The sequence below is a fragment of the Hypanus sabinus genome, chromosome 24, assembly GCF_030144855.1.
Source record: "Hypanus sabinus isolate sHypSab1 chromosome 24, sHypSab1.hap1, whole genome shotgun sequence".
Classification (NCBI taxonomy): Eukaryota; Metazoa; Chordata; class Chondrichthyes; order Myliobatiformes; family Dasyatidae; genus Hypanus; species Hypanus sabinus.
Genome location: NC_082729.1, coordinates 28,906,128 through 28,934,104, shown reverse-complemented (window position 1 = coordinate 28,934,104; position 27,977 = coordinate 28,906,128). Strand labels below are relative to the sequence as shown.

Below are 27,977 nucleotides of genomic sequence, written 5' to 3'. Positions count from 1 at the left end.
TACATAATGAAAAAAGGAACACTGTTCAGTTTTGAAATGCTTAAAGAGAAACACTTATTAGAAAAACAATACTCTTATCGGTATTTGCAGATTCGACAGTATGTTAATAGGACGGTTAAAAAGGCAACCAAGGCAAGTATATGTTTGATAGAGCTATTTAGAAAAGCATATAATTCAGATAACGGTAGTAGAATCATTTCAAGTGTGTATAAGGGTTGAACATATTTGACTTCATACATTAAAACAAAATGGGAGAAGGAAGGAGGGATAATTAATATCTGAGGAAGAATGGACAACAATATGGAGGTATCAATGGAAGTGAACCAGTTCACAGAAATGGAGGGAGTTTGGATGGAAAAGCTTGATAAGATATTTTATTAAACCCTCTCAGAAATCCCATTATAAACATCTCCCCGTTTTCTGGAGAAATTGTGGAAATCAAAATGCAAACCATTATTATATTTTCTGGGATTTTTTTTATTAAGTGCAATTGCGAACAACAGCCAAGTCAGAAATGCTGATCAAGTCCACTAGTTCCCGTAGAGAACTCTGACAGGCCAATCAGATGGTTCACTGCTGCTCAGCGATGGAACACAAAAAAAAATCATATGTACAATTAAGGAACATTGAAAAATAGTAGAAATACTGGAGTCATGATGAAGTCTGCTGGAGAGAGACGTTTATACACTTGCTGTCCTCCACAATTCAGAGAGATTGAAGGATAAGGTTACAGGGTGACAAAACGTGACAGGAGCACTTGGAACTAAAATCTAACCCCTACCGGGAGAAAGCAACACCTGATCTTTCCGCACTGTTCTCCAGCAGTTTAAGGACTAAGTCCAGCCGGAACATAACTCACAAGTGCTCTTGAAAGTCAGGTATTATCCCTACCTGCCAACAACCAAGCATTGCCATCCTGGTCCCCTTCATGATAGATTATGAAGAAGCATGTCACTTCCCTCCCAGGGATGATCGGTGTTTGTGCACTCGACTCTCGAAGGCTTGGACCCCATCGTCGCAGATGTTTCCAACCACAGCTTCTGGAAGTCTGTTTCAAATTCTGATAGCACAGTGAAGGAAGCTTCTATCCAGTGTCACACACAAAATGCTGGTGGAACACAGCAGGCCAGGCAGCATCTATACGAAGAAGTGCAGTTGACGTTTTGGGTCGAAGGTTTTGACCCTTCGCCAGGACTAACAGAAAAAAGAGATAGTAAGAAATTTTAAAGTGGGAGGAGGAGGGGGAGACCCAAAATGATAGGAGAAGACAGGGGGAGGAGGGATGAAGCTAAAAGCTAGGAAGTTGATTGGCAAAAGGGATACAAGGCTGGAGAAGTGGGAGTATCATAGGACGGGAGGCCTTGGAAAAGTAGAAAGGGGGTGAAAAAGGGAGAGCACCAGAGGAAGATGGAGAACAGACAAGGAGATATTATGAGAGGGAAAGAGAAAAAAAATTAACGATGGGGTAAGAAGGGGAGGAGGGGCATTAACGGAAGTTAGAGAAATCAGTGTTCATGCCATCAGGTTGAGGCTACCCTGACAGAATATAAGGTGTTGTTCCTCCAACCTGAGTGTGGCTTCATCTCGATGGTAGAGGAGGCCGTGGATTAACATATCGGAATGTGAATGGGACGTGGAATTAAAATGTGTAGCCACTGAGAGATCCTGCTTTCTCTGGCGGACAGAGCGTAGGTGTTCAGCGAAATGGTCTCACCAATATATAAAAGGCCACACTGGGAACACCGGATGCAGTATACCACACCAGCCGACTCACAGTTGAAGTGTCGCCTCACCTGGAAGGACTGTCTGGGGCCCTGAATGGTGGTGAGGGAGGAAGTGTAAGGGCAGGTGTAGCACTTGTTCAGCTTACAAGGATAAGTGCCAGGATGGAGATTGGTGGGAAGGGATGGAGGGGACGAATGAACAAGGGAGTCGTGTAGGGAGCGATCTCTGCGGAAAGCAGAAAGAGGGGGAGGGAAAGGTGTATTTGGTGGTGGGATCCCGTTGGAGGTGGCGGAAGTTACGGAAAATTATATGTTGGACACAGAGGCTGGTGGGGTGGTAGGTGATGAGAAGGGGAACCCTATCCCGAGTGGGATGGTGGGAGGATGGAGTGAGAGCAGGTGTGCATGAAATGGGAGAGATACGTTTGAGAGCAGAGTTGATGGTGGAGCAAGGAAAGCCCCTTTCTTTTAAAAAAAATAAAGACAACTCCTTCGTCCTGGAATGAAAAGCCTCATTCTGAGAGCAGATGCGGCGGAGACGGATAATTGAGAGAAGGGGATAGCCTTTTTGCAAGTAACAAGGTGGAAAGTGTGTAAGTTCTCACATCAGGCATAGGAACAGCATGAGCAGGCATAGATAAACTCAATCATGTGATGCGCCATCTCTCATAAGATGAAGGCAGCAGGGCGTGAAGGTCTGCAGGGCTGTGGCCGGTGTGCATTTTGTACAGCACGGTAGCTGCAACAACCTATCGTCTGTGGTGTAAGCTACTGATGGCCGGCTTCTCACGAGCTGTGGCTTCATCCACACCTACAATCCCGAGAGCCTTTCTTTGAATGGAATCGAGCTGGCTGAGGACACTCTGCGAGGCATTCATCCATGATAAGCAGGCGTACTCCATGATACTTCGTACCTGGGCTTTGGAAACCGCGGCTCCACCCTCTGTGTCTGGTCTGGATGCTACTTTCCGCAGAGCTCCAAGCCTTGTTTGAAATAGTGGAAAGGTGTTTATCTCACACCAACTTGCTGTCAATATTAACCCCGAGGATTACTAGCTCCTTCTTTAAATCCAGCTTGCAGTTGCCGAAATGCAGGTTGGGGTTAGATAGATTCCTCTTCTTCACCGTCACCCTGCACTGAGTAGGCGCACAGGTGGCCAGTCGTCCGGCCAGGCTTTCACCCTGGGATTGCCCCGTTATCAAAGACTGTTGGAGTGAGATTCACAATGCCCTATAAGACATTTTAAAATGTGAAATACCCTTAGAAAGTAAGACCATATATTTTGGTATATACCTCAAGAATGGTTGAAAAGAGATAAATATTTGATGAATATATTGCTGGTGGCTGGCAAAAAGACTCTTACTAGGAAATGGTTATCACAGGAGAGCCCAACTTTAAATACATGGATGGAAATTACAATGGACATTTACAAAATGGAGAAGATAACAGCATCTGTTAATCATAAGTTGGAACAATTTGATTCATACTGGGGAAAATGGTTTAACTACATAACACCTCTTTGGCCTGATTTTATTCTCACAAATCCATGAATATGTTGTAAAAAAAAATCACTCCCTACTTGTACATAGTTTTCTCCTTTCACTTGTTCTTTCTCTCCTCTCTTTTCTGTAAGTGTATACCTCAGATAAATGTTATGTGGAGATTTGTGGCAAATATGAATATATGATAAACACAATACTCTGCAGATGCTGGGGTCAAAGCAACACGCACAACACGCTGGAGGAACTCAGCAGGTCAGGCAGCATCCGTGGAAATGAACAGCCAACGTTTCGGGCTGAGACCCTTCGTCAAGACTGGAGGGGGAGGGGGCAGGGGCCTTATAAAGAAGGTGGGGGGAGGGGAAGCAGGGAGGGGATAGGCAAGAAAGGTGAAGAAGAAATGTAAGGGTAAAGCACTATGGGTAGTAGAAGGAGGTGAAACCATGAAGGAGGTGATAGGCAGCTGGAGGAGGAGGCAGAGTGAAACAGGGATGGGGGAAGGGAGAGGGAGTGAATTACCGGAAGTTGGATAATTCAATTCTCCTCTACTGCCATGATGAGGCCAAACTCAGGTTGGAGGAGCAACACCTCATACACCGTCTGGGTAGCCTCCAGCCCCTTGGTATGAACATTGAATCCTCCAACTCTCCTCCTCCAGCTGCCTATCATCTCCCTAATGGTTCCGCCTCCTTCTTCTACCCATAGTGCTTTCCCTTACATTCCTTCTTCACCTTTACTGCCTATCCCCTCCCTGATTCCCCTACCCTGCCCCTTGATCTTTCCCCTCACTGGTTTGTCACCTGACACCCACCAGCCTTCTCCTTCCCACCCTCCCCCACCTTCTTCATAGGGCCCCTGCCCCCTCCCTCTTTAGTCCTGATGAAGGGTCTCGGCCCGAAACGTTGACTGTTCATTTCCATGAATATATGAAATATGTAGAGTATCTGAAATACATCTTATGGAAATGTTTGTTTGGTGAGGAACTTCAATAAAAAATAAATTACAAAAATTAGAAATTCCTCTTCATTGAAATAGACGTCCTTGTATACTGAATAACACATACAAAATGCTGGAGGAACGCAGCAAGCCAGGCAGCATCTAGGAAAAGCTCTATGATCAGAGGGCATTGTCCTGAAACCCCGTGTGACTGATGGGATCCACTAACCTCTATTTATTTCCAATGTCCAGTCCCAGACAAGAATCCAGAGGGAGTGAAAGGAGAAGGATCTCTTCCCAGCAACATGATCATCTCGTGGCAGGTACGTGGTGGCTGGAGCCCACGCACCCAGCTGGGGAAGGTCGGTTTTATGACTGCCCCGGTTTTCCATGGCAGCCTGCTCCCTCCTTGTGTCTCAGATAACCACAGCTCACAATGAGAGGCAGGATGCCACACAGATTGCATTGGGCTGCCCTGCACTCCCTCCTCGCTGCCCCTTGCTCAAAGAGTAATCTTGCCTCACTGCCCCTAACTCAGTGTGGCAACCCTCCTCCCCACCTCTCGCTCAGTGCGGCACTCCCTCCTCTCCGCCCCTCCCACAGCACGACACTCCCTCCTCTCCGCCCCTCCCGCAGCCCAGTGCCCCTTTCTCACCACCATTCCCACTGCGACTCTCTCTCCTTTCTACCCCACCCTTATCTCCATCCCTCCCACAGCGCGACATTCCCTCCTCTTCGCCCCCCCGCAGCCCAGTGCCCCTTTCTCACTAGCATTCCCACTGCACGACTCTCTCTCCTTTCCGCCCCTCCCTCCTACAGCGCGATGCTCCCTCCTCTCCGCCCCCCTGCAGCCCAGTGCCCCTTTCTCACCACCATTCCCACTGCACGACTCTCTCTGCTTTCCGCCCCACCCGCCTCTCCGCCCCACCCTCCTCTCCATCCCTCCCACAGCACGACGTTCCCTCCTCTCTGCCCCTCCTGCAGCCCAGTGCTCCCCCCTCATCACAGTTAGCTGCATTGCCTACTTGACCGGAGAGTCGTTCTTTAAAAGCCAGGACAGCGTTCTAACTCAGAGCTGGCGTTGTGTTCAGGTTCTGAAGGGGCTGGACCAGAATGCCCCCGGCCTGCATTATGTTGTGAAGTGGCGACAGCTGGGAGTGGCCGATGAGTGGAAAGAGTTGGTGGTGGATAACCCTCCCTACGTAGTCAACGCGACCCCCACCTTTGTACCCTACCAGATACAAGTGCAGTCCTACAACCAGGAGGGATCAGGCCCAGAGCCCAGCACCGTCATCGGCTATTCAGGCGAGAACTGTAAGTCGGGGGCAAGTACAGCTTGGGGGAGGGGAGAGGGAGGAGTTTTGGGGAGTTTGGTGCTCCCAAGCCGTGTGGAATCTTACTGGGTTTTAAAACTGTTCCTCCCCCTCCAGATCCTCTGCAGAGCCCAGAGTCGGTGTCCATGGTTAACATAAGCTCATCATCCGTCAGAGTAAAGTGGGCTCGAGTCAGTGAAGAGTCACTTCGTGGGCACCTTCAAGGGTATAAGGTAGGTATCGGCTACCTCCTCTTCCCTCTCCCTCATGCCCCTGGCCTGCGACTGCTCACAATGCCGATTCTCCGTTCACAAATGTGTTCATTGTTGCCGCGGGCACATTTTGAACGGATTACAAAGACCATGACAATTTGCTACAGAAGTCTGAAGACACACACTCAAAGATCAAATTACATTTATTAACAAAGTATGTATACCTCGTACAACCTTGAGTTTCGTCTCCTTGCAGGCAGCCACAAAACAAAGAAACCAAAATAACCCATTAAAAAAATAAGACCAACAAAATCCCGATGTGCAGAGACAATGAAACAAATCGTGCAAATAATAAATGCAAGCAAATATAGCTCTGGACTGAAGCCCATGAAGAGAGTCCGAGACCCATCGTTCAGCACAGAGCAGAGTAAACGACGGGGAGCAGTGAGCTGAACTGGCCGGGCCCTCGCCTTTTCAAGTTGTCATCCAAACATCGGGTTCAGTCACTTCGATACTCTCAGGGCCTGAACCCGACCTGTTTTAGGAATAGCTTCTCCCCCTCCACCATCAGGTTCCTGAACGGTCCACAAACCATTGAACAATACCTCACTACTTTTACTCACTTTTAGAACTACTTACTTGCGGATGCTGGATATCCAGAGTAACACACACATAATGCTGTAGGAACTCGGCAGTTCAGGCAGCATCTACGGAGAGGAATAAACAGTCAATGCTCTGGACCAAGACCCTTCACCAGGATTAATTGAAAGCAGGGGTTCCCAACACTTCTTAAGCCAGGACCCCTACCATTAAATGACAGGCCCGTGGATGCCAGGTTGGGAACCCCTGATTTATAGTCATTTTTATATATTGCTTATACTACTGCTGCAAAACAACAAATCTCACGACATACGCACAACGCAGAAGTTCACGGCACATGTGCAGAAGATGCAGACAATCCATCCCCTTCTGCCCATACATGGCTCCTCCCCAGGGACAGTTAAGTGCAGCAAGTTCCTGGGAGTTCACATCACGGACAACCTCATCTGGTCTCTGAACAAGAAGGCAGGACCTCTACTTCCTAAGGAGATTGAGGTAACAAGGCTCCCCCCCCCCCCCCCCAGTTTTAACCGACTTTAACAGGAGCAGTCCTAACAAACTGCATCTGGTATGGGAGCAGCAGAGCATCCCTACAAAGGACTGTGGGAATGGCCAAGAGGACCTTAGGGGTCTGTTTACCACCCATCAGGGACATTTATCAGGAGTGCTGTGACGCAGAGTCCGTAGTATTTATCTCACCGGTCCATCCAGCATCCTCTTTGACATTCTACCATCAGGCAGGAGGCACCGATGCATAAAGACAAAAACAGTCAGGATGGGAAACAGCATCTTCCCTCAGGCCAGTAGGCTTTAGAATTCCTTACCGCATCTCATTCAAAGCATCACCAGTTAATCTGTTCTGCGCCTTACAATATTTAATTTATGCACTTTACTTTGTTTATCTGTGCCTAATTTATTTGTAGATTTAATTCCCAGGTTATCGTGTGTTATGCGCACTACTGTGCTTTACACCCTGGTCTGGAGAAACTTCGTCTCGTCTGACGGTATACATGTATATCGTTAAATAGCAATAAACTTAACTTGATATATCAGTGATAATAAACTCGATTCTTTATTCAGCAGCAGCATAGTTCATTACAAGATTGGAGCAAACAGAAATTAATTTAAATTAACATGAATTATACATTATTCACTCATGCAAAATAAATGACGGCACTTGTGCAAGATAGAAAGAGAGGCTACATCGACACCACGCCGGATAAATCCATATCCAAAGCTTTTTCTCTTCGTTTTTACCCTCCGTCCACATTGAAACGGTGTTTTCGTCCCCCGAATCCGGAGCTTTTCATAAACGCTTTCCAGGGTGGGTATTTTTGAAAACGCTGCTGGGGCAGATCAGTGTGGACGAGGTAACTGGAGACTTCCAAAAACGCTGTCAGACGGCAGCGCGCTATTTCTTTGTTTTCTTGAACCAACAATTTCAGAACAGACGGCAATGAGACTGAAGCCTGAAGGGTTAGAAATGGACTCACCAAATACTTTGACCCATAACTTACTGAATAAATAAGTATACTGTACTCACTTTGCCCTGTTTTCTGTCCTTGCTCGTATGAAGGTGGTTTACCTATTTATGTAAGTACTTCTCTGACAATAGATGTGTAACAACCTAATGTAACATTGTACGGAAATACAAGATAACACTGACGCAGACATGTTTTATACACTTAACAAGGTGCTTTATTAATGCAACAGAGTTAGTCAGTTTTTCAATGTTCGTCATCAGTGGGGTTATACAGTCCATGAATTCCCTGTCGGTTGACTCCGTACACTCCAGTATTTGTTATTTTACTCTTAAGTTCTCCTGTGCGAGAGCCAATGGCTGTCCGTTGCTTTACGTTTTTCTAGTCTGTAACTACACAAACTCACACTTTCACAGCGAGATTCAACACCAAACATGTCTCTTGTTTTCGGTAGATGTGTCCTGCGCATGCCCAGTAGGAGGAGATTCGCTGAAGTCTCCGTTTCAATGTGGATAGAGATATTTTCAAAATCGCATAGTGTGGACGCCTATTGTTTTTACGCGAAACCGGGGTTTTCAAAATTATCTGGTCTAGTGTGGATGTAGCCAGAGAAGAAGGTGGTGTTAAGGGGTTTCAAGCGGGTTCAGGAACCTGGTGGCAGTGGGGAAGGAGCTATCATTGAACCTTGAGGTGTGGAACTTCAGTCAACATCGAGTTTACTGTGATGTGCAGAAGAACCTGTGGGGAATCTTCTTCACCTAGTGTGTGGAATGAGCTGCCAATGGAAGTGGTGGATGTGGGAGTGATTGCAACATTTAAGAGGAGTATCTGGATGGGAGGGTTACGTTTCAAAGTAAATTTATTATCTAAGTATATCACCTTATCAAAACTGAGATTAATTTTTTGCGGGCTTAAGAGTAAATCAAAGAACCATCATAGTATCAATGAAACACTGCACTCAACAGGGCAGACCAGAGTGCAAAAGAAAACAAACTGTGCGAATACAAAAGAAATAATAAATAAATAAATAAACAAACAAACACATAAACAAATAGATAAATAAATAAGAAGCAAGCAATAAAAATCAAGAATATTATGTACTTAAAAGTGAGTCCATGAGTGTGAGAACAGTGTAGTGATGGGGCGAGTGAAGTTATCCCCTCTGTTTCAAGAGCCTGATGGTTGAGGACTAATAACTGTTCCTGAACCTGGTGCTGTGAATCCTGAGGCTTCTCTGCCTTCTTCCTGATGGCAGCAGCGAGAAGAGAGCACAGACTGAGTGGTGGGGGTCCCTGACAATGGGTATTGCTTTTTTGCGACCGTGCTCTGTGCAGGTGTGCTCAGTAATGGGGAGGAATTTACCCAAGACGGACTGGGCCGTATTCACTACTTTTTGTAGGGTTTTCTGTCGAAGGTAAATTTATGTTTCCATACCAGGCCGTGAAGCAACCATGGCCAATATACTCTCACCACATATTACAGAAGCTAGTCAAAGTTTTAGATGTCATGCTAAAACTTCACAAACTTCTAAGGAGGTAGAGACTCTGGCGTACTTTCTTCATAATTATACTTACATGCTGGGCCTGAGACAGGTCCTCTGAAATGTAACATTAAGTTGCTGACCCTTTTCACCTCTGATCCTCCTGTGAGGACTGGCCCGTGGACCTCTGGTCTCCTCCTCCTGAAGTCAATAATCAGCTCGTTGGTCTTGCTGACATTGAGTGAGAGGTTGTTGTTGAGACACCACTCAGCCAGATCTTCATTCTCCCTCCTATATGCTGATTTGTCACCACCTTTCACTGGTTCGATTAATATCAGAAATTGTATACAGTGTACAACCTGAAATCCTTACTCTTCACAGACATCCACAAAGCAGGAAAAAACCCAAAGGATGAATGTCAGGACCCCAAAGCCCCCCTCCCACCACACAAGCAGCAACAAAACCATCAACCCTTCCCTCCCCTCTCCCCATTTACTCCAGCATAAGTACCAATCCCTTCCTCCCCACCCCCCACTGTGCCAGCAATAATGAGACCTCCAAAGGGACAATGATCTGAAATTCATCAAAAAACTACTTCGGTATCCCAGACGGGCTCTCCATCACTAGCAAGGGAGAGAGAGGCCACTCCTGCAACAAACCAGCAGCTCACTGTTTCGATGTTACAGTGACTCTCCAAGCCTCCGGACACGAGGACTGACAGGCTGTCAGTCGGAGAGAGAGTCACTCGAGTGCAGGAGCCTTCTTCCAACAGCAGACGACATTGGCATGCACCCCAAAGACGCACGTTTGCCTCACCGCTCCCAGAGATAGGGAAATGCCAAGCTGCGTGGCAAGAATGAGAACTGTGAAGAACCATAGTTTGAGCTGCAGCTGTAGATCACAGTCTCCGACAGGACCCCAGTAACCTTTGACTCGGCCGATGCCAGTGTTGTCGTCAGCAAACGTGAAAGTGGCATTGGGGCTGTGCTTTGCCACATAGTCATAAATGTAAAGTGGGTAGAGCAGGGGGCAAAGCACACAGCCTTGTGGCGCACCTGTGCTGGTGGAGATTGTGGAGGAGATGTCATTGCCTATCCAAACTGACTGGGGTCTGCAAGTGAGGAAATTGAGGATCCGATTGCACAGGGAGGTATTGAGGCCAAGCTTGTCGATTAGTTTTGAAGGGATAATAGTATTGAATGCCAAGCTGTAGTTAGTAAAGCTCAGAAATTCCAGGGTTGAGTGAAGAGCTAATGAAATGGTATCTCCTGCGGACCTGTTGCTCCAATAGGCAAATTGGAGCAGATCCAAGTTGCTTCTCGGGCAGGAGCTGATAGGTTTCATCACCAGCCTCTGAGGCGCCTATTTATCAATCTCTCCCCCGACTCCCCACCGTCCAGCCTTTTGAGATGTGCTGCCCAGCAACCACTCCCCCCTCCCCCCCAACTTAACCCCAGCCTAATCAGGGATCAATTTACAATGGCCAGTTAACCTACTAACCAGTACGTCTTTGGACTGTGGGAGAAAACCAGAATGCCCGGGGAAAAACCCACACGTTCCACAGGGAGGATGTTACAGACTCAATACCAACGAAGCCAGAAATGAACTCCGAACTCAGATGTCCCGAGCTGTAATACGGTCGAGGCAGATTAACAGTTTGGCATGGACTAGATGGGCCAAAGGGCCTGTTTCTAAGCTATAGTGCCCTATGACTCCACAGGTACAATAAAAAAAACTTGCAGCCTCAAAGCCAAATAGCAACAGGTAAGCAGCATTCACAGGATAAACAATCATATACAGTTTTTACAATTAGAACAAAAAACGTTTATTTTAATGCGAATTCTTTCTTTCCTTTATGTACCATGTTGTACAACGTAGGTGATCCTGGTCTTCCCATGATCGTAATTACTCATAACAAATCTTTCTACAGAAGTGGTTTGCCATTGCCTTCTTCTGGGCAGTGTCTTTACAAGACAGGTGACCCCATCTATTGTCAATACTCTTCAGAGATTGTCTGCCTGGTGTCAGTGGTCACATAACCAGGATTTATGATATTCATAAACTATTCATGATATTGTTAACTATAGAAATAAGGATTTGCTAGTTGGTTCAAGAACAGAATGGTTGACGGGAAGTAGCTGTGCGGGATTTCAGACTAATGTACCTCTGGTCCTGGATTTGCCCACTATTGGAAGGATCCTCTGGACCTTGTCCAAACGCAGCATATTCTTCTTTAGATAAGGGGTCCAAAACTGTTTTCAGTATTCAAACATGGTCTGACCAGTGCCTAATAAAACCCCAGCTCTACATCCTTGCTTCTTTATTGTAGTGCTTGCAAAATGAATGCTAACATTGCATTTGCCTTCATTACCACCAGCTCAACCTATAAGTTAAACTTTTGGGGATCTTGCACAAGTGCCAAGTCCCTTTGCACCTTACTTACTTCCATCTGTAGAAAATTGTCTACCCTTTTATTCTTTCTACCAAAGTGCATGACCATACACTTCCCTACACTGTCGTGGTGCAAAGTTTGAGTTATTGAGTTGACAGGTATCAGGAGGTGTGGAGGTGAAAGAAGAGGGCAGCAGTCAGCAGAGGCTGAGAAATGTTCATCAGCAAGTCGAGGTACAAACCTATGTAAAGCCAATGCTTACTCACACACTCTGGGGACCTATCCTGGGAGCAACATAATGATGCAGCGGCTATATTCCATTTGGAGCTTGAGGAGATTTGGTATGTCACCAAAGACAAATGTCTTTAGAACTCTCGTGGAGAGAATCCTAACAGGTTGCATCACTGTCTGGTACGGAGGGGCCACTGCACAGGATCAGAAAGTGCTGAGGAGGGCTGTAGTCTCAGCCAACTCCATCATGGGGGGGGCACAGTCCCTCCACCACTGAGGATATCTTCAAAAGGTGATGCCTCCGTCATTAAGGACCCCACCACCCAAGGCATGCACTCATTGCTACCACCGGGGAAGAGGAACAGGATCCTGAGGACCCACTTAAAGTTTGGCTTATGCTAGATGGCCAATGAACCTATGAACACTACCTTACTATCTTTGCTCTCTTTTTGCACTATTTCTTTAACTGTAATTTATATATTGCACTGGACTGCTGTTGCAAAACAAGAGATTTCATGACATATGTCAGTGATTCTGATTTCTCACCCTCTCGCATGATGCAGGTCATCTACTGGAAACACCACAGTGCAGAGCGTCACCAGCAGATTGTCCACGGTGACCATAACCACACTCTCATCGAGAACCTCAAGCCCTACACCAAGTACAATCTTGTGGTGAAGGTGTTCAACGGCAAGGGAGACTCTCCTGAGACTGAACCTCCCCACCAGTTCACCACCCTTGAGGGAGGTAAGGGCAGTTCCCTCCCTGCTCACATGTCTCCAGTATTGTGCTAGCTCCCATCCAGAAGATTAAGAGATGATACACACAAAAGGTTCTGCAGATGTTTGAAACCCAGAGTAACCCACACACAAAATACTGGAAGAACTCAGCAGGGTCAGGCAGCATCAATGGAGAGGAATAAACTGTTGATGTTTCAGGCCGAGTCCTAACGAAGGATCTCGGCACAAAATGTCGACTGTTTATTCCTCTCCACAGATGCTGCCTGACCCTGCTGAGTTCCTCCAGTATTTTGTGTGTTACATGGGAGAGATCAGCTCTATTTGTCACATGTGCATCAAAACATGCCGTGAAATTTGTCGTTTTGCGTCAAGTTAACTCAGCGAGGGTCATGCTGGTGGCAGCCTGCAAGAGATTTTTATATTTTTATTTGGAGATGTATTGCAGAACTGGCTGTTCCGGCCCAATGAGCCCCACCACCCAGCAGCCATCTATTTAACCCTAGCCTAGTCACAGGATGACCTATTAACCTGTGAGAGGAAACCGGAGCACGCAGAGGAATTGCACACCTTCACAGGGAGGAACGTACAGATGATGTTGGAGCTGAACTCTGAACTCTGACGCCCCGATCTGTAGTGGCGTCATGCTAACTGATAGGTGGCCCTCTTCAGTACTGTTCTGGCATTTGAGCACCTAGAAGGCCAAATCCGAGGAGCTGGTAGAGCAGGGCCAGAAACGCAGAGAGGGGTGGAGAGCACAGTGCGAGCGTATCGAGGTGGGGTGTAGAGGTTTTGCTGACTGTTTGGTTTGTGGAAGCTACTCTGCCTTTGGTGTTTTGGGGCTGCAAATAAAAGAGGCTTCAGGACCCTTACAGAGGCCGCTGGACGAGCCTCCAGGTGGCTGTGGATCAGGAGGTGTGACCCGTGGACCAGTGCTGCTGGGGCACAAACCAGGGCCTGATCAACCCTGGCTGGGTCGCCTGGGCGAGGATGTCTGCTTTTGAAAGCTCCGAAACGCCCAATGACCCACTGATGACGTGTTCCACCGTATCCTAGGATGTATCTCAGCTTTAACTGGTAACTTCTTTCCAGTCATCTAGCACTGGGATCTGAAGTTGACTGCTTCCCTGCTGCTTTAATATTTATTAATTCCTCTCCCGAGCCATTACGGACAACTTCCAACACAGCAGGCAATCCGAATCCTATTTAAACCACCATGTGAAAGTCATAAAGGCTTCTCGTGAAATCTGGATTTTAATTTGAAATCCCCATCTCATTCCCGTTTGATTAATCTTCCACAAATTTACGATTACAGATGTTTTATTGTTTCTCTTTGCTCACTTGCTCTTTATTTGTCTTGCTCTGGCATTCTTTCTACTTCTAAATGCCACTCTTTATTTGCTTTATGGTCCCTTCTGCCTTCCCCGATCATCACTGTCACTGTTTGTTCTTTCACTTTGTCTTCATTCTTCCCTCCCTCTCTCTTCCCCTCCTTCTCCTCTCTCCTCCTGCACCCCTCGCTCTAACCCTCCCTCCAACCTCCCTCCCCTCTCTCCATCCTCCCTCCCCTCTCTCCATCCTCCCTCCCCTCTCTCCATCCTCCCTCCCCTCTCACCATCCTCCCTCACCTCCCTCCATCCTCCTTCCCCTCTCTCCATCCCTCTCCATCCTCCCCTCCATCCCTCCTTCCCCTCTCTCTCTCCTCTCCCTCCCCATCCACCCTCCAGCCTCCCCTAGCCCCTCCCCTTCCATCTCCACCCTCAACTCTTCCCTCTCTCTTCCCCCTTTCTTCGTCCCTATCTTCGTCTCTGTTTGTAGAACTCTGACTCCTTTCACTCTCTCTAACTCTCCCCCCACCTTTCTTTCAGTACCTGTGACCTGTTCACCCTCTGTTTCTCCCACACTCAGTTCCCAGTAAGCCCACCAGGGTGCACCTGGAGTTACTGAAGAACACGGAGGTTGCTGTTTCCTGGAGCCCACCCCAACATCCCAACGGGATCATCACTGGATACGTGCTGCAGTATCAGCAGAGTAAGTAACGGTGTAGGCCTGTCATACCTGCCAGAGCTAGAGGGAGCTTCACTCTGTGTCTGACCCCGGGAGTGTGTGATGGGACGGTGTGGAGGAGGGAGATTCACTCTGTGTCTGACCCCGGGAGTGTGTGATGGGAAGGTGTGGAGGGAGAGTCACTCTGTGTCTGACCCCGGGAGTGTGTGATGGGACAGTGTGGAGGAGGGAGATTCACTCTGTGTCTGACCCCGGGAGTGTCTGATGGGACAGTGTGGAGGAGGGAGATTCACTCTGTGTCTGACCCCGGGAGTGTGTGATGGGACAGTGTGGAGGAGGGAGATTCACTCTGTGTCTGACCCCGGGAGTGTGTGATGGGAAGGTGTGGAGGGAGAGTCACTCTGTGTCTGACCCCGGGAGTGTGTGATGGGACGGTGTGGAGGGAGATTCACTCTGTGTCTGACCCCGGGAGTGTGTGATGGGAGCTTCACTCTGTGTCTGACCCCGGGAGTGTGTAATGGGACGGTGTGGAGGGAGCTTCACTCTGTGTCTGACCCCGGGAGTGTGTGATGGGACGGTGTGGAGGGAGATTCACCCTGTGTCTGACCCCGGGAGTGTGTGATGGGAGCTTCACTGTGTCTGACCCTGGGAGTGTGTGATGGGACTAGTGGAGGGGGTTTCACTGTGTCTGACCCCGGGAGTGTGTGATGGGACAGTGTGGAGGGAGATTCATTCTGTGTCCGACCCCGGGAGTGTGTGATGGGACAGAGTGGAGGGAGATTCACCCTGTGTCTGACCCCGGGTGTGTGTGATGGGACGGTGTGGAGGGAGATTCACTCTGTGTCTGACCCCAGGAGTCTGTGATGGGACGGTGTGGAGGGAGTTTCACTCTGTGTCTGACCCCAGGAGTGTGTGATGGGACGGTGTGGAGGAGGGAGATTCACTCTGTGTCTGACCCCGGGAGTGTGTGATGGGGAGAGTCACTCTGTGTCTGACCCCGGGAGTGTGTGATGGGACGGTGTGGAGGGAGATTCACTCTGTGTCTGACCCCGGGAGTGTGTGATGGGACAGAGTGGAGGGAGGTTCACCCTGTGTCTGACCCCGGGAGTGTGTGATGGGAGCTTCACTCTGTGTCTGACCCCGGGAGTGTGTAATGGGACGGTGTGGAGGGAGCTTCACTCTGTGTCTGACCCCGGGAGTGTGTGATGGGACGGTGTGGAGGAGGGAGATTCACTCTGTGTCTGACCCCGGGAGTGTGTGATGGGACAGTGTGGAGGAGGGAGATTCACTCTGTGTCTGACCCCGGGAGTGTGTGATGGGACAGTGTGGAGGAGGGAGATTCACTCTGTGTCTGACCCCGGGAGTGTGTGATGGGACGGTGTGGAGGGAGATTCACTCTGTGTCTGACCCCGGGAGTGTGTGATGGGACAGAGTGGAGGGAGGTTCACCCTGTGTCTGACCCCGGGAGTGTGTGATGGGAGCTTCACTCTGTGTCTGACCCCGGGAGTGTGTAATGGGACGGTGTGGAGGGAGCTTCACTCTGTGTCTGACCCCGGGAGTGTGTGATGGGACGGTGTGGAGGGAGATTCACCCTGTGTCTGACCCCGGGAGTGTGTGATGGGAGCTTCACTTTGTCTGACCCTGGGAGTGTGTGATGGGACTAGTGGAGGGGGTTTCACTGTGTCTGACCCCGGGAGTGTGTGATGGGACGGTGTGGAGGGAGATTCACCCTGTGTCTGACCCCGGGTGTGTGAGATGGGACGGTGTGGAGGGAGATTCACTCTGTGTCTGACCCCAGGAGTCTGTGATGGGACGGTGTGGAGGGAGTTTCACTCTGTGTCTGACCCCGGGAGTGTGTGATGGGACGGTGTGGAGGGAGATTCACTCTGTGTCTGACCCCGGGAGTGTGTGATGGGACGGTGTGGAGGGAGATTCACTCTGTGTCTGACCCCTGGAGTGTGTGATGGGACGGTGTGGAGGGAGATTCACTCTGTGTCTGACCCCTGGAGTGTGTGAAGGGACGGTGTGGAGGGATTTTCACTGTGTCTGACCCCGGGAGTGTGTGATGGGACGGTGTGGAGGGAGATTCACTCTGTGTCTGACCCCAGGAGTCTGTGATGGGACGGTGTGGAGGGAGTTTCACTCTGTGTCTGACCCCGGGAGTGTGTGATGGGACGGTGTGGAGGGAGATTCACTCTGTGTCTGACCCCTGGAGTGTGTGAAGGGACGGTGTGGAGGGATTTTCACTGTGTCTGACCCCGGGAGTGTGTGATGGGACGGTGTGGAGGGAGATTCACTCTGTGTCTGACCCCAGGAGTCTGTGATGGGACGGTGTGGAGGGAGTTTCACTCTGTGTCTGACCCCGGGAGTGTGTGATGGGACGGTGTGGAGGGAGATTCACTCTGTGTCTGACCCCGGGAGTGTGTGATGGGACGGTGTGGAGGGAGATTCACTCTGTGTCTGACCCCTGGAGTGTGTGATGGGACGGTGTGGAGGGAGATTCACTCTGTGTCTGACCCCTGGAGTATGTGAAGGGACGGTGTGGAGGGATTTTCACTGTGTCTGACCCCGGGAGTGTGTGATGGGACGGTGTGGAGGGAGTTTCACTGTGTCTGACCCCGGGAGTGTGTGATGGGACGGAGTGGAGGGAGTTTCACTCTGTGTCTTACCCCGGGAGTGTGTGGAGGGAGCTTCACTCTGTGTCTGACCCCGGGAATGTGTGATGGGATGGTGTGGAGGGAGTTTCACTCTGTGTCTGACCCCGGGAGTGTGTGATGGGACAGTGTGGAGGGAGATTCACTCTGTGTCTGACCCCGGGAGTTTGTGATGGGACGGAGTGGAGGGAGTTTCACTCTGTGTCTTACCCCGGGAGTGTGTGGAGGGAGCTTCACTCTGTCTGACACAGGGACTGCATGGAGGGACCTAGTGGTCTAACTCATGTCCCTGGTGAGATTTCTTTGAGCAGGGAAAGGTGGGAATGGGTATTGGCCAGAGGACTCACTCGGAGAAAGTACGGCAGCTCAGCCATCGCCCTCCTTTGCCGCCTATGTGCTGACGTAGAGCGTATCTTATGTCTTTTGTCCGGACAGTCAATGGGACGGTTAGCGGCCCCCTGAGAGAGCAGATCGTATCATCCCCAGCCACCACCAGGGTCACTGTTCAAGACCTCCAGCCCAACTCCTTCTACAAGTTCTACGTGATGGGACAGACCTCTGTGGGCAGGGGCAAGGCAACTGACAAGGGTATTTTCACCAGCCGGGAAGGAGGTAAGTACATCGAGGTGGGCAGCACAGAAGTTGGCCGTCTGGCCCAGCTGGTCCATACTGACCACCGTTCTTCCCATCCAAGTTAGTCTCATTTGGCTGTGCTTGGTCCTCTCAACCTCTCCAGTGCGTGCACTAACCAGTTGTGTTAGTTTTGCTCACCTTATGTGGAAGCTTTAGAACTGGTGCAGAGGATGGAGAGTGCAGGATTTTAGCAGTTTGGAGGAACAGAGGGATCTTGGGGTCTACAATAATGAGGTAATGTTACAGCTCTATATATCCCTGGTTAGACCACACTTGGAGTACTGTGTTCACTTCTGGTCACATTATAGGAAGCAGAGGAGGATTAGCAGAATGCTGTCTGGATTGGAAAGCATGTCTGATGAAGATACATTGAGCAAGCTAGGGCTTTTCTCTTTGGAGCAAAGGAGGATGAGAGGTGACTTGATAGAGAAGTACAAGATGATCAGAGGCATACATTGAAACCAGACCTCTTCCCAGATGGTTAATACAGCGGGCATAATTTTAAGGTGAGTGGAGAGAAGTATAGAGGGGCAGATGTCAGAGGTAAGTTCTTTACACAGAGAGGTGGATGCGTGTAACAGCTGTCAAGCATGCTGGTAGAGGAGAATACAGTAGGGACGCTTATGAGATTCTTACATAGGCACATGGATGAAAGTTAAACGAAGGGCTATGTGGGAAAGAAGGGTTCGATTGGGAGCTGGCACAGCATTGTGGGCTGAAGGGCCTGTACTGTGTTGCTACAGTGTTCTATGTTCTGTGGTCAATGATTCTCCACCATTAGAGTTCTTAACGGTCCATGAACCGTTCTTCCCCTTTTGCATGGATGATAGAAGAGGGAAGAGATGTTCCTGAACCTGTTTGTGTGGGACTTCAGGAGGGCGAGATAGAGGGAACACTTGCTGTTGAGAGAAATTAACGGTGATCTGCAACCATCTCCTTGTCAGCCTATACTCTTCTGTAATATGGTCTTAATTAGATAGAGAATTGACAAGGATAGCAGGGCTGTGGGGAAGAGCAAGAGAACGAAGGGGTTTACCAGTAGCTGTGCATCCTGCAGTGCCCTGGAGGATTGGGTAGGGACTTGGACTTTGTCTACAGCAGCTCAAAAGGTTCAAGTTCAAATGTAAATTTATTATCAAAGTTAATGCACGTCACCAAATACAACCCTGAGGTTCATTTTCTTGTGGTGTTCACAGTAGAGCAGGGAACTCCAGTGGAATCAATGGAAAGCTATGCACAGAGACTGAGAAACAATCAGTGTGCAAAGGAAGACAGACCGTGCAGAAAGCTAGACTGAAATACAGATAGGCCAGCAGACACAGTTCTCAGTCCTTGAGAGTGAGTCTTTAGGTTGTGGAATCATATCTGCAGATGCTGGGTGTCCAGAGGAACACACACTTCGGGGGGACTTGGCACGTCAGGCAGCGTTTATGGAAATTAATAAGCAGTCGAAGTTTTGGGGCAAAACTCTTCATCACTGTTGAGATGAGTGAAGTTATCCAGGTTGGTTCAGGAGCCTGATGGTTGAAGGGTAATAACTGTTCCTGAAGCTGGGGGTGTGGGGCCAAAGGTTCCTCTGCCTCCTGCTCAGTGGTAGTAGCAAGAAGAGAGCATGACCCGGATAGTGGAAGTCTCCTGATGTGTGCGGAGCTTGTGGTAGATGTGCTCAGTGGTGGGGAGGGTTTGCCTGTGGTGGACTGGGCCGTATCCGGTGCAGCCTGTCGAACTGACTCTCTTCTACCTGTTACAGAGCCCAGGGTGCTGAAGAACATCAACTACACCGTGGGTGACACACACACCAACATCACCTGGATTGTCCTGGAGGGGCATCGGGTCACAGAGCTCCAAGTTCAGTACATGAGCAACGACGGTGAGTTTGAGGCTCACAGATGCCTGCACAAGGAGCCCAAGTCCCTGTCGGAATGTGCTGAGCAGGACTGCCAGCTCACCGCTCCAACAACCCCGTCCTGGATCCACGGGTGCTACCTAACCTCTTGTTTTTATTTCATACTTAGAATCACAGAGCACTACAGAAGCAGTCCCTTTGGCCCATGCTGAGCTTTATTTTGCCTAGTCTATTGACCAGCACCAGGATCGTAACCCTCCATATACACCTCACCCCCTGTCCATGTACTTATCCAAACCTCTGTTCAATGTTGAAATCAAACCCGCACCCACCTCTCCTGATGGCAGCTCGTTCCACACTGTCACCATCCTCTGAGTGAAGAAGTTCCCTTTAAATATTTCACCTTTCATTCCCCCCCCCCCCCAACATGACCTCTAGTTCTGGTCTCACCTGGTCCCAGTGGAAAAATCCTGTGTGCACTTACCCTGTCTAATCCCTCATAATTTTATATTATCATTATCAGGGGTAGTGGGGTAGAGATATGTCTCCACCAAAGGAGGTGTAAGGTGTTCCTTCCCTCAGCTAGCCTGCAGGTCACCCTTGGGCAAGATGTAGCACCTGCTTAGCCCCCGATCAGGGTCACGTGAAGCCATTGGGCAGGTGGGGGGAGGGTCGTACGAGCAGCTGGTGCAGATCACAAGTGCTGGTTATGTGACCACTGATACCAGGCAGACAGTCTCTGAAGAGTGTTGTTAACGGCCGGGGTCACCCCTCTCGTAAAGACGCTGCCCAGAAGAAGCCAATGGCAAACCACTTCTGTAGGAAGACTAGTCAAGAACAATCGTGGTCATAGACCGTGATCGCCCATGTCATATGACACTGCGCATAATGATGATGATACCCCTCTTAATTTTATATACCTCTTTCAAATCCTCCCTCATTCCCCTGCACTCCAGGGAATGAAGTCCTAGCCTGTATCTGCTCTGCACAATTGGCCCTCTGGGTGCAATGTAGTGGAACAGTATTTACTGTAGCCCAGCTTCAGAAACGGCAGCGGGGAGGAGTGAAGGAGGAATTCCGCGGGGTGGTGAAGAGAGAACACGCAGCATAGCAGGGGGTGGTGAGGAGGGAGAGTTATTGTTTTAATTTGAGAAATCGCACTGTGTTCCCACTTAGGAGGCAGTAAAATACTATTGATATGAGATAATAAAGGTACTTCTGGAGGAGGAGAAATGTGACCTACCCCGGAGACTCATGTTTTATACCTGTCAGATATATTATGGATTAGTATCCAGGATCCTTTTTGTGTTCCGTCTTCAACGTCCGAACTGCAGGATCATTGTGACATCTAGCGGTGGTGGCAACTCTGCAGGTTCAGGCTGCGTGGCTTTACTGTTGGTTTCTCGTTTTGCAGCCAAGGATGACTGGAAAGACTCAAAGCCAGTGAACTCCACGCAGAACTTCTTCATGCTGGATGGACTGAAGCCAGGGACGCCCTATCGGATCAAGCTGTGGCAAGTCGGGCAGTTTGAGAATCTCCTGGTATGGGACAAGGAGGTGGAGACCCTTGGGCCAGGTTTGTCTACAGGTGGGACCTTGTGCTCGATAATGCATCGGCGTCAGATGCTCCCAAGGCACCAGTTGGCACTAGTCAGACACAGAGTGAAACTCCTTCTCATTGAGTCGTACAGCACAGAAATAGTCCTTTCAGGCCAATTCATTCATAGAACGTAGAACAGTACCAGCCGTTCGGCCCATGGTTTTGTGCCGATCTTTCAACCAATCTAACCCTCCCCTCCCACAAAGCTCTCCATTTTTCTATCATCCATGTACCTACCTAAGATTCTTTTAAATGTCTCTAATGTCCCATCCACACACCACTCTGTAAAAAAAAATTACCTCTGACACTCCCCTAAACTTTCCTCCAATAATATTATGTCCCCCTCGTATTAGCCATTTTGGCTCTGGAAGAATGTTTCTCTATAACCGTTGTTATATGGTTATCCACTTGTTCTGTGCTTCTTGTCATCTCGTATACCTCTGTCAATTCACTTCTCATTCTCCTTCGCTCCAGAGAGAAAAGCCCTTGCTCGCTCAACCTATCCTCATAAGACATGCTTTTCTATCCAGGCAGCATCCTAAAAAATCCCCATCCTTCCTATATTGCCACCAGAACTGAACACAATATCCCAGTTATGGACTAGCCAGGATTTTAGAGAGCTGCGATATTACCTCATGAAGACGTACCTTCTTAACTCCACCATCAACTTGCATTGCAACTTTTAGGATCTATGGATGCAGACCCCAAGATCCCACTATTCCGCCACATTGCTAAGAATATTAACCCTGTACTCTGCCTTCAAATTCGACTTTCCAAAGTGAATCACAGCATACCTCACAAAGAGCAGGGGTCCCAGAACCATGTCAAACAAGGTGCTTTGCTGAGTTAGGTCTGTTTGTCCACACTTGGCCCACATCCCTTTAAACAAGACCTGGAGGCTCTGCCCTCCCTGGAGTTGAGACCATGTCTGGGTGTGTGAGCAGGTGGGTAAACGGAAAAGGGGCTTGTTTGCTGGGTTGTTTTGGTTGTTTTTATGTTGGCACTGGAATGTGTGAGAACACTTGTAGGCTAACCCTAGCAGATCCTTGACTGGCACAAGAAAGCACATTTCACTGTATGTTTCAATGTAGATAAATGAATCTGAATCTATCTAGACGTCCTTTAAGCACCAACCACACTCTTTATGAGGAGAAAACTGCCTCTCAGGTCCCTTTCAAATCTTTCCCCTCTCATCTTAAACCTGTGCTCTCTAGTTTTGGACTCCCCTACCTCATTCTGCGACCATTCACCTTGACTGTCCCTCATGATGGTGCGTGCATTCAGAATTGTTTTATATTCTAGGTCCTCTCGAAATGAATGCTAACATTCTATTTGCTTTCCTTACCACTGACTCAACCTGCAAGTTAACCTTTAGGGAATCCTCCCTAAAGCTTTTTCCCCTCTGCCTTCCAATTTCTAAATGGACATTAAACTCGTGAACACTGCCTCACTACTTCCTTTATTTCTATTTTTGCACTACTTATTTAATCATTATGTACTTGCTGTAATGCACAGATTAGTTTGCTATTGTATTGAATTCCACTGCTGCCGCAAAGACAGCTAAATCTCACAACATATATTGACTGCCGATATGAAACCCGATTCTGATTATGAATCCTGCGCGAGGACTCCCAAGTCCCCTTGCACCTCGGATTTCTGAATTTTCTCCCCGTTTAGAAAATAGCCTACCCCTTTTTGCCTGTAGTGTATTGCGTCTGCCTCTCCTTTGCCCTCTCTCCTAATCTAAGCCCTTCGGCAGGCTCCCATTACACTACCTGCCCCTCCACCCACCTTCATATCGTCTGCAAACCTGGCCACAAAGCCATCAATTCCACCATCCAAATCCATGAGAGTGATCCATAACATAAAGGAGGCAACCTCGACGCTGTCCCCTGCGGAACATTACTAGTCACCGGGAACCAACCAGAAAAGGCCCCCTTTATTCTCATACCTTTTACAGAATCCTGCAGTAAAATCTCACACACACACACACTTACCATATATGTGCACATAGGTAGACACATAGTGCAAACAATAGCATAATTGATAAAAAAAAAATAGACCATGGGCACAGTAAAAATAGTCCAAAGATGTTAAAAGACTATAAGTTCGAAAGAAATCACCACACAGTTTCCACAAGTCCCCAGGGTCCCGACAGACTCGTCATCCCACACTGGCGGCAGAAGGGAATACCCCCGCTGTGGACTTCCACGGTGCCGCCCGACACAGCCTCGCAGACACAGCACACAATGAGAGCTCCGTCAGATCCAGCTTCGCAGACAGCTCCCCAGCGCCCTGACCACAGCGGGCTCCAAGTCCATCGAACCTCCGAGCCTCCGACCATCCCCTCCGGCGCAGCTTCTCCGAGCACCATCCTCTGCCGAGCGTATTAAGACGGCCCCGCCAACGGCCACCGGCAACGTGACCCGGAGGACTGGGGGCCTGGTCTTCCCAGCAGAGACCCGGACCTCACAGCAGCAGCAGCAGCGACGAAGAGGGCCTTCCTGGAGATTTCCAGATGTTCCTCCGTGCTCCCACGTCCGTTTCTTATCAGATTAGGATTGCTCATGCACCCTGCTTAACAAATAACAGATATCAGTTGCGGAATGGCCACCACAAGCTGCATGGTGCTGCCATTTTGAATTCCCGCACACACGTACACCATATCCTCATGCATGAGTGTATGCTTGTGTGCATGTGAGGGTGTGGCATGTGTGTGAATGCATATGTGTCCATGTACTGTGTATGTGTGTGCATGTATGGTGGGGTGGAGGGGTGGGCAGCAAGCTAACCATTAAAACTGCTTCACGGTTATTCTGGTGACACCGCCTCTGACTGCCTCCTCCCGCCCAAGCAATTTTTCACACTCTGTCTTCAACGAACGGCATTAATACAAACATGTTGCTGGGTTGACGGTGAAGGGGTGAAACAATGAAAGTAAGTTGAGTGGGGAAAAGCCTGATCAATAACTCTGAAAGGCAGCCCCGTAGCCCCACTCCGGTGGGTCGTATAAATCGAAAGCGCTTAAAGCTTTTCATGTTGTTCAAGTCCAGAGAACGCAGGAACGTGTCCAGAGAATTCTGCTGAATTGGACTTTAAACTGCCCTGGTGATCTGCCACTAGTCAATGAGGCTTCACAGGGACGTGAAGCTACGTGGCCTCTCTTGAGCCAGTTACTCAGGTACAGGAGGCTGTTCTACCCATCTTGAGCCTGTTACACAGGGATAAGAGGCCATTCAGCCCTCCTTGAGCCCTACATGGGGAGTGGAGGCATCTCAGCCCCTCTGGACTCTGTTACACAGGTGCAGGATGCTGATCGGCCCTTCTAAACCCTGTTATACAGGAAGATGAGGCCGTTTGGCCCCTCTGGAGCCTGTTACACAGGAACTGCAGGTCATTCAGCCCAAATAGAATCTGTTAACATGGGAACAGGAGGCCATTTGACCTCCCTGGAGCCTGTTGCAGGGTCACAGGAGCCCATTCAGCCCCTCTGGAGTCTGTTTCTCAGGTACGGGAGGCAGTTCAGCCCATCTTCAGCCTGTACACAGGTAATAGAACAGTGGTGGGGCTCATCACCAACAACGATGAGATGGCTGACAGAGAGGAGGTGGAAGAGCTCGAGGTCTGGTGCCAGGCCAAATAAGCTCTTCCTCAGTGTCACTAAGACAGCTTCAAGGGAACTGGCACCGCTCACATCCCTCTTTCCAGCAGTGCACCTCTCCCACAACCTCTCATGGTCCCAGAACACATGCTACACAGCCAGCAAAGCTCACCAGCTTTTTGAGGAGGCTGGAGAGAGCTGGACTCGTCATTCTACAGATGCGCAGTAGAGAGCATCTTAACATGCGACATCACTGCATGGTACGGACACTGCTGCAGAGGAGAACGGGTGCCCAACGCATTCACCAGCACCGGCCTACCTGCCACCAAGGGCGTAGATACAGCAACATTCTGGAAAAGGGCCAGGAACATCCATGTATGAATACAGTCAAACCCAACAGCGTTCCTCCGGGTCCCCAGTGCAACACACAGTACCAACAGACCACGTATAACACATATAAGATAGCAAGTATGTGTGAGATATCAGTAAAATACAGTCGCACAAAAAATATATAGTCCAAGACTGGGTCCGTGAATTTTGCAGAAATCTGCAGTCGAACACAATACAGCTTGTCGTCTGAGGAGTGAACACTGGGGGCAGCACCGAACCCAGCTTGGACGCCACGCCACACCGACTCCAACACCTGTCTCCTCGGGAGTCAGAGAGACCAGAAGTCGGTTCTCCCTATGACTGTGTGGGTTTCCTCCCACATCCCACAGACATGCAAGATAGAAGGTTAATTGTGCAGCTCGGGCTGTCTCTCCAAATAAAAGATTCAAGATTCAAATTTATTTCTGCATCAAAAAAAATGTACAGTCTTCTTCTTATCGTGTCCACGGACAGCATATACATGGCCCAGCCAGAACTGGACACATACAGTGAAACGTGTTGTTTCCATTAACGACCAACACACCCAGGGGTGGGCTGGGGACTGCGCATTCTGGTGCCAAATATCGATCGAATGAAGGAAGTTAGTTCACTGTTGAAAGTCCTTGCCAGTTTATTGAAAATAATTCGATTTCAACACTTAAAGAAGTTTGGATAAGTACGTGGATGAGAGGTGCCTGGAGGTCTGTGGTCCAGGTGCATGTCGATGGGTCTAGGAACAATAATTGTTCGGTGTGGACTAGAGGGGCTGAAGGGCTTGTTTCTGTGCTGTGGTACTCCATGATTCTGTTAATTATTTCTACTGCCTACGTGATTCTCTGTGCCTGTAATGATGCTGCAAGTCGCTTTTCCTTTGCACTTGTGCAAACGTGTAAATATGAGAGAAAACCTGACCTTGACCTTGTGTGAGGTTGTCTGGGGCTCGTTGTGGGTGTGTGGTCAGTTGTCTGAAGTTCTTCTTTGTACACTCCCAGTCATAAACGAGCTCAACAATGGCATAGCCACACAGGGCTGGTTCATCGGCCTGATCAGCGCCGTCGTCCTCCTCGTCCTCATCCTGCTCATCGTCTGCTTCATCAAGAGAAACAAGGGAGGCAAGTACTCAGGTACGGAGCACCTCTCAATGTCCAGGCACGTGTCCTCCCCCACCCATGTCCCCCATCACTCCATCCCGCTCTCAAACATTCTCAGCCCAATGGTCTTCCTCTTAATCACACTCACTCTCTTTCTCCATCCCACTCTCCCTCCCCATCCCTCTCCCCATCCCCCTCTCTCCATCCCCCATCCCTCTCCCTCCCCATCCCTATCCCTCTCCCTCCCCGTCCCCGTCCTTCTGCATCCCTCTCCCTCCCAGTCCCTCTCTCCCTCCCCGTCCCCCTTGCTCCCTCCCCGTCCCCCTCGCTCCCTCCCCATCCCCCTCTCTCCCTCCACATCCCTCTCTCTGACCCCCTCCCTTTGTCCCTCTCTCTCCATCTTTTTCTCTCTCTCTCCATCCTTCTCTCTCTCTATCTCTCGATCTCACCCTCTCTCCATCCCCCTCACTGCGCCCCCATCCCTGTCCCCCTCTTACCGTCCCTTTGTCTGTTGCCTTCTCTCGGTCTCTCTCTCTCTCTCTCTCTCTCTCTCTCTCTCTCTCTCTCTCTCTCTCTCTCTCTCTCTCTCTCTCTCTCTCTCTCTCTCTCTCTCTCTCTCTCTCTCTCTCCATCACCCCCTCTCTCCCTCCCCATCCATCTTCCTCCCCATCCCTCTCCTTCCCCATCCTCCTCTCCCTCCTCATCCCTCTCACTCACTCCCTCTCCCACCCCATCCTGTCCCTCCCCATCCTTCTCCATTTCCTTTTCTTTTCAAATCTTTTTATTGCATTATAATCAGTTAAATGAACATGTCAATACTAATATCAAGAGAACAGAATAACAGCTATAACACATACAAACACACGTTCCAAATATCATATCCAGACATGTCCACTGATCTCTTGATAATTGAAATAAGAAAAAGTTCAGAAGATCCCTAAACTAAACAGAAAACAAAAAAAGGAAGAAAAACTGGGCTGCCATAATTTATTAATTATAATTATTCTGTCCTTGACTCCGTTCCTCCTTCCATAAATGGTTAAGTATTAGGAAAAGGGATTCAGAAAATGAAAAAAAAATCAACTGAAGTCATAAGTATGGAAATATTGAATAAAAGACTCCCAAATTTCCTCAAAATTAATCGAGGAATTAACTGTGCCACTCCTAATTGTTTCTAGGTTTAAACAAGCTATAGTTTGAGAGAACCATTCAAAATCTTTCCATTTAAATGAAATGGATCTTCTGGCTATCAGCGTAACAAATGCTATCAAACGGCAGGCTGAAGATGATAAATAACTAGAATCAATCATTGGTAATCCAAAAATTGCAGTGATAGGATGGAGTTGTAAAACAGAATTGTAAAGCAATATCAAAGAAGTCTTTCCAAGGTTTTTTCAAAAGAGGGCAGGACCAAAACATATGGGTTAAAGAAGCAACCTCAGAGTTACATCTGTCACACTTTGGATTTATATGGGAATAATAACGGGCTAGTTTGTCTTTTGACATATATGTTCTATGAACCACTTTAAATTATATTAAAGTATGTCTAACACACATTGAAGAAGTGTTA

At 48.8% G+C, this 27,977-nt stretch overlaps 1 protein-coding gene across 1 annotated transcript in view; it reads left to right on the top strand.

Moving 5' to 3' along the window:
• The window catches only part of LOC132380724 (neural cell adhesion molecule L1-like), a 354,989-nt gene that overhangs the window by 312,200 nt on the left and 14,812 nt on the right, over window positions 1–27,977 (top strand). The window contains exons 19-27 of the mRNA XM_059949714.1: window positions 4,413–4,483; window positions 5,252–5,474; window positions 5,591–5,706; window positions 12,433–12,616; window positions 14,515–14,637; window positions 17,703–17,879; window positions 19,651–19,770; window positions 21,161–21,322; window positions 26,309–26,440. Coding sequence (XP_059805697.1) covers window positions 4,413–4,483; window positions 5,252–5,474; window positions 5,591–5,706; window positions 12,433–12,616; window positions 14,515–14,637; window positions 17,703–17,879; window positions 19,651–19,770; window positions 21,161–21,322; window positions 26,309–26,440 — 1,308 coding nt within the window. The remainder of the gene's footprint in view (window positions 1–4,412; window positions 4,484–5,251; window positions 5,475–5,590; window positions 5,707–12,432; window positions 12,617–14,514; window positions 14,638–17,702; window positions 17,880–19,650; window positions 19,771–21,160; window positions 21,323–26,308; window positions 26,441–27,977) is intronic.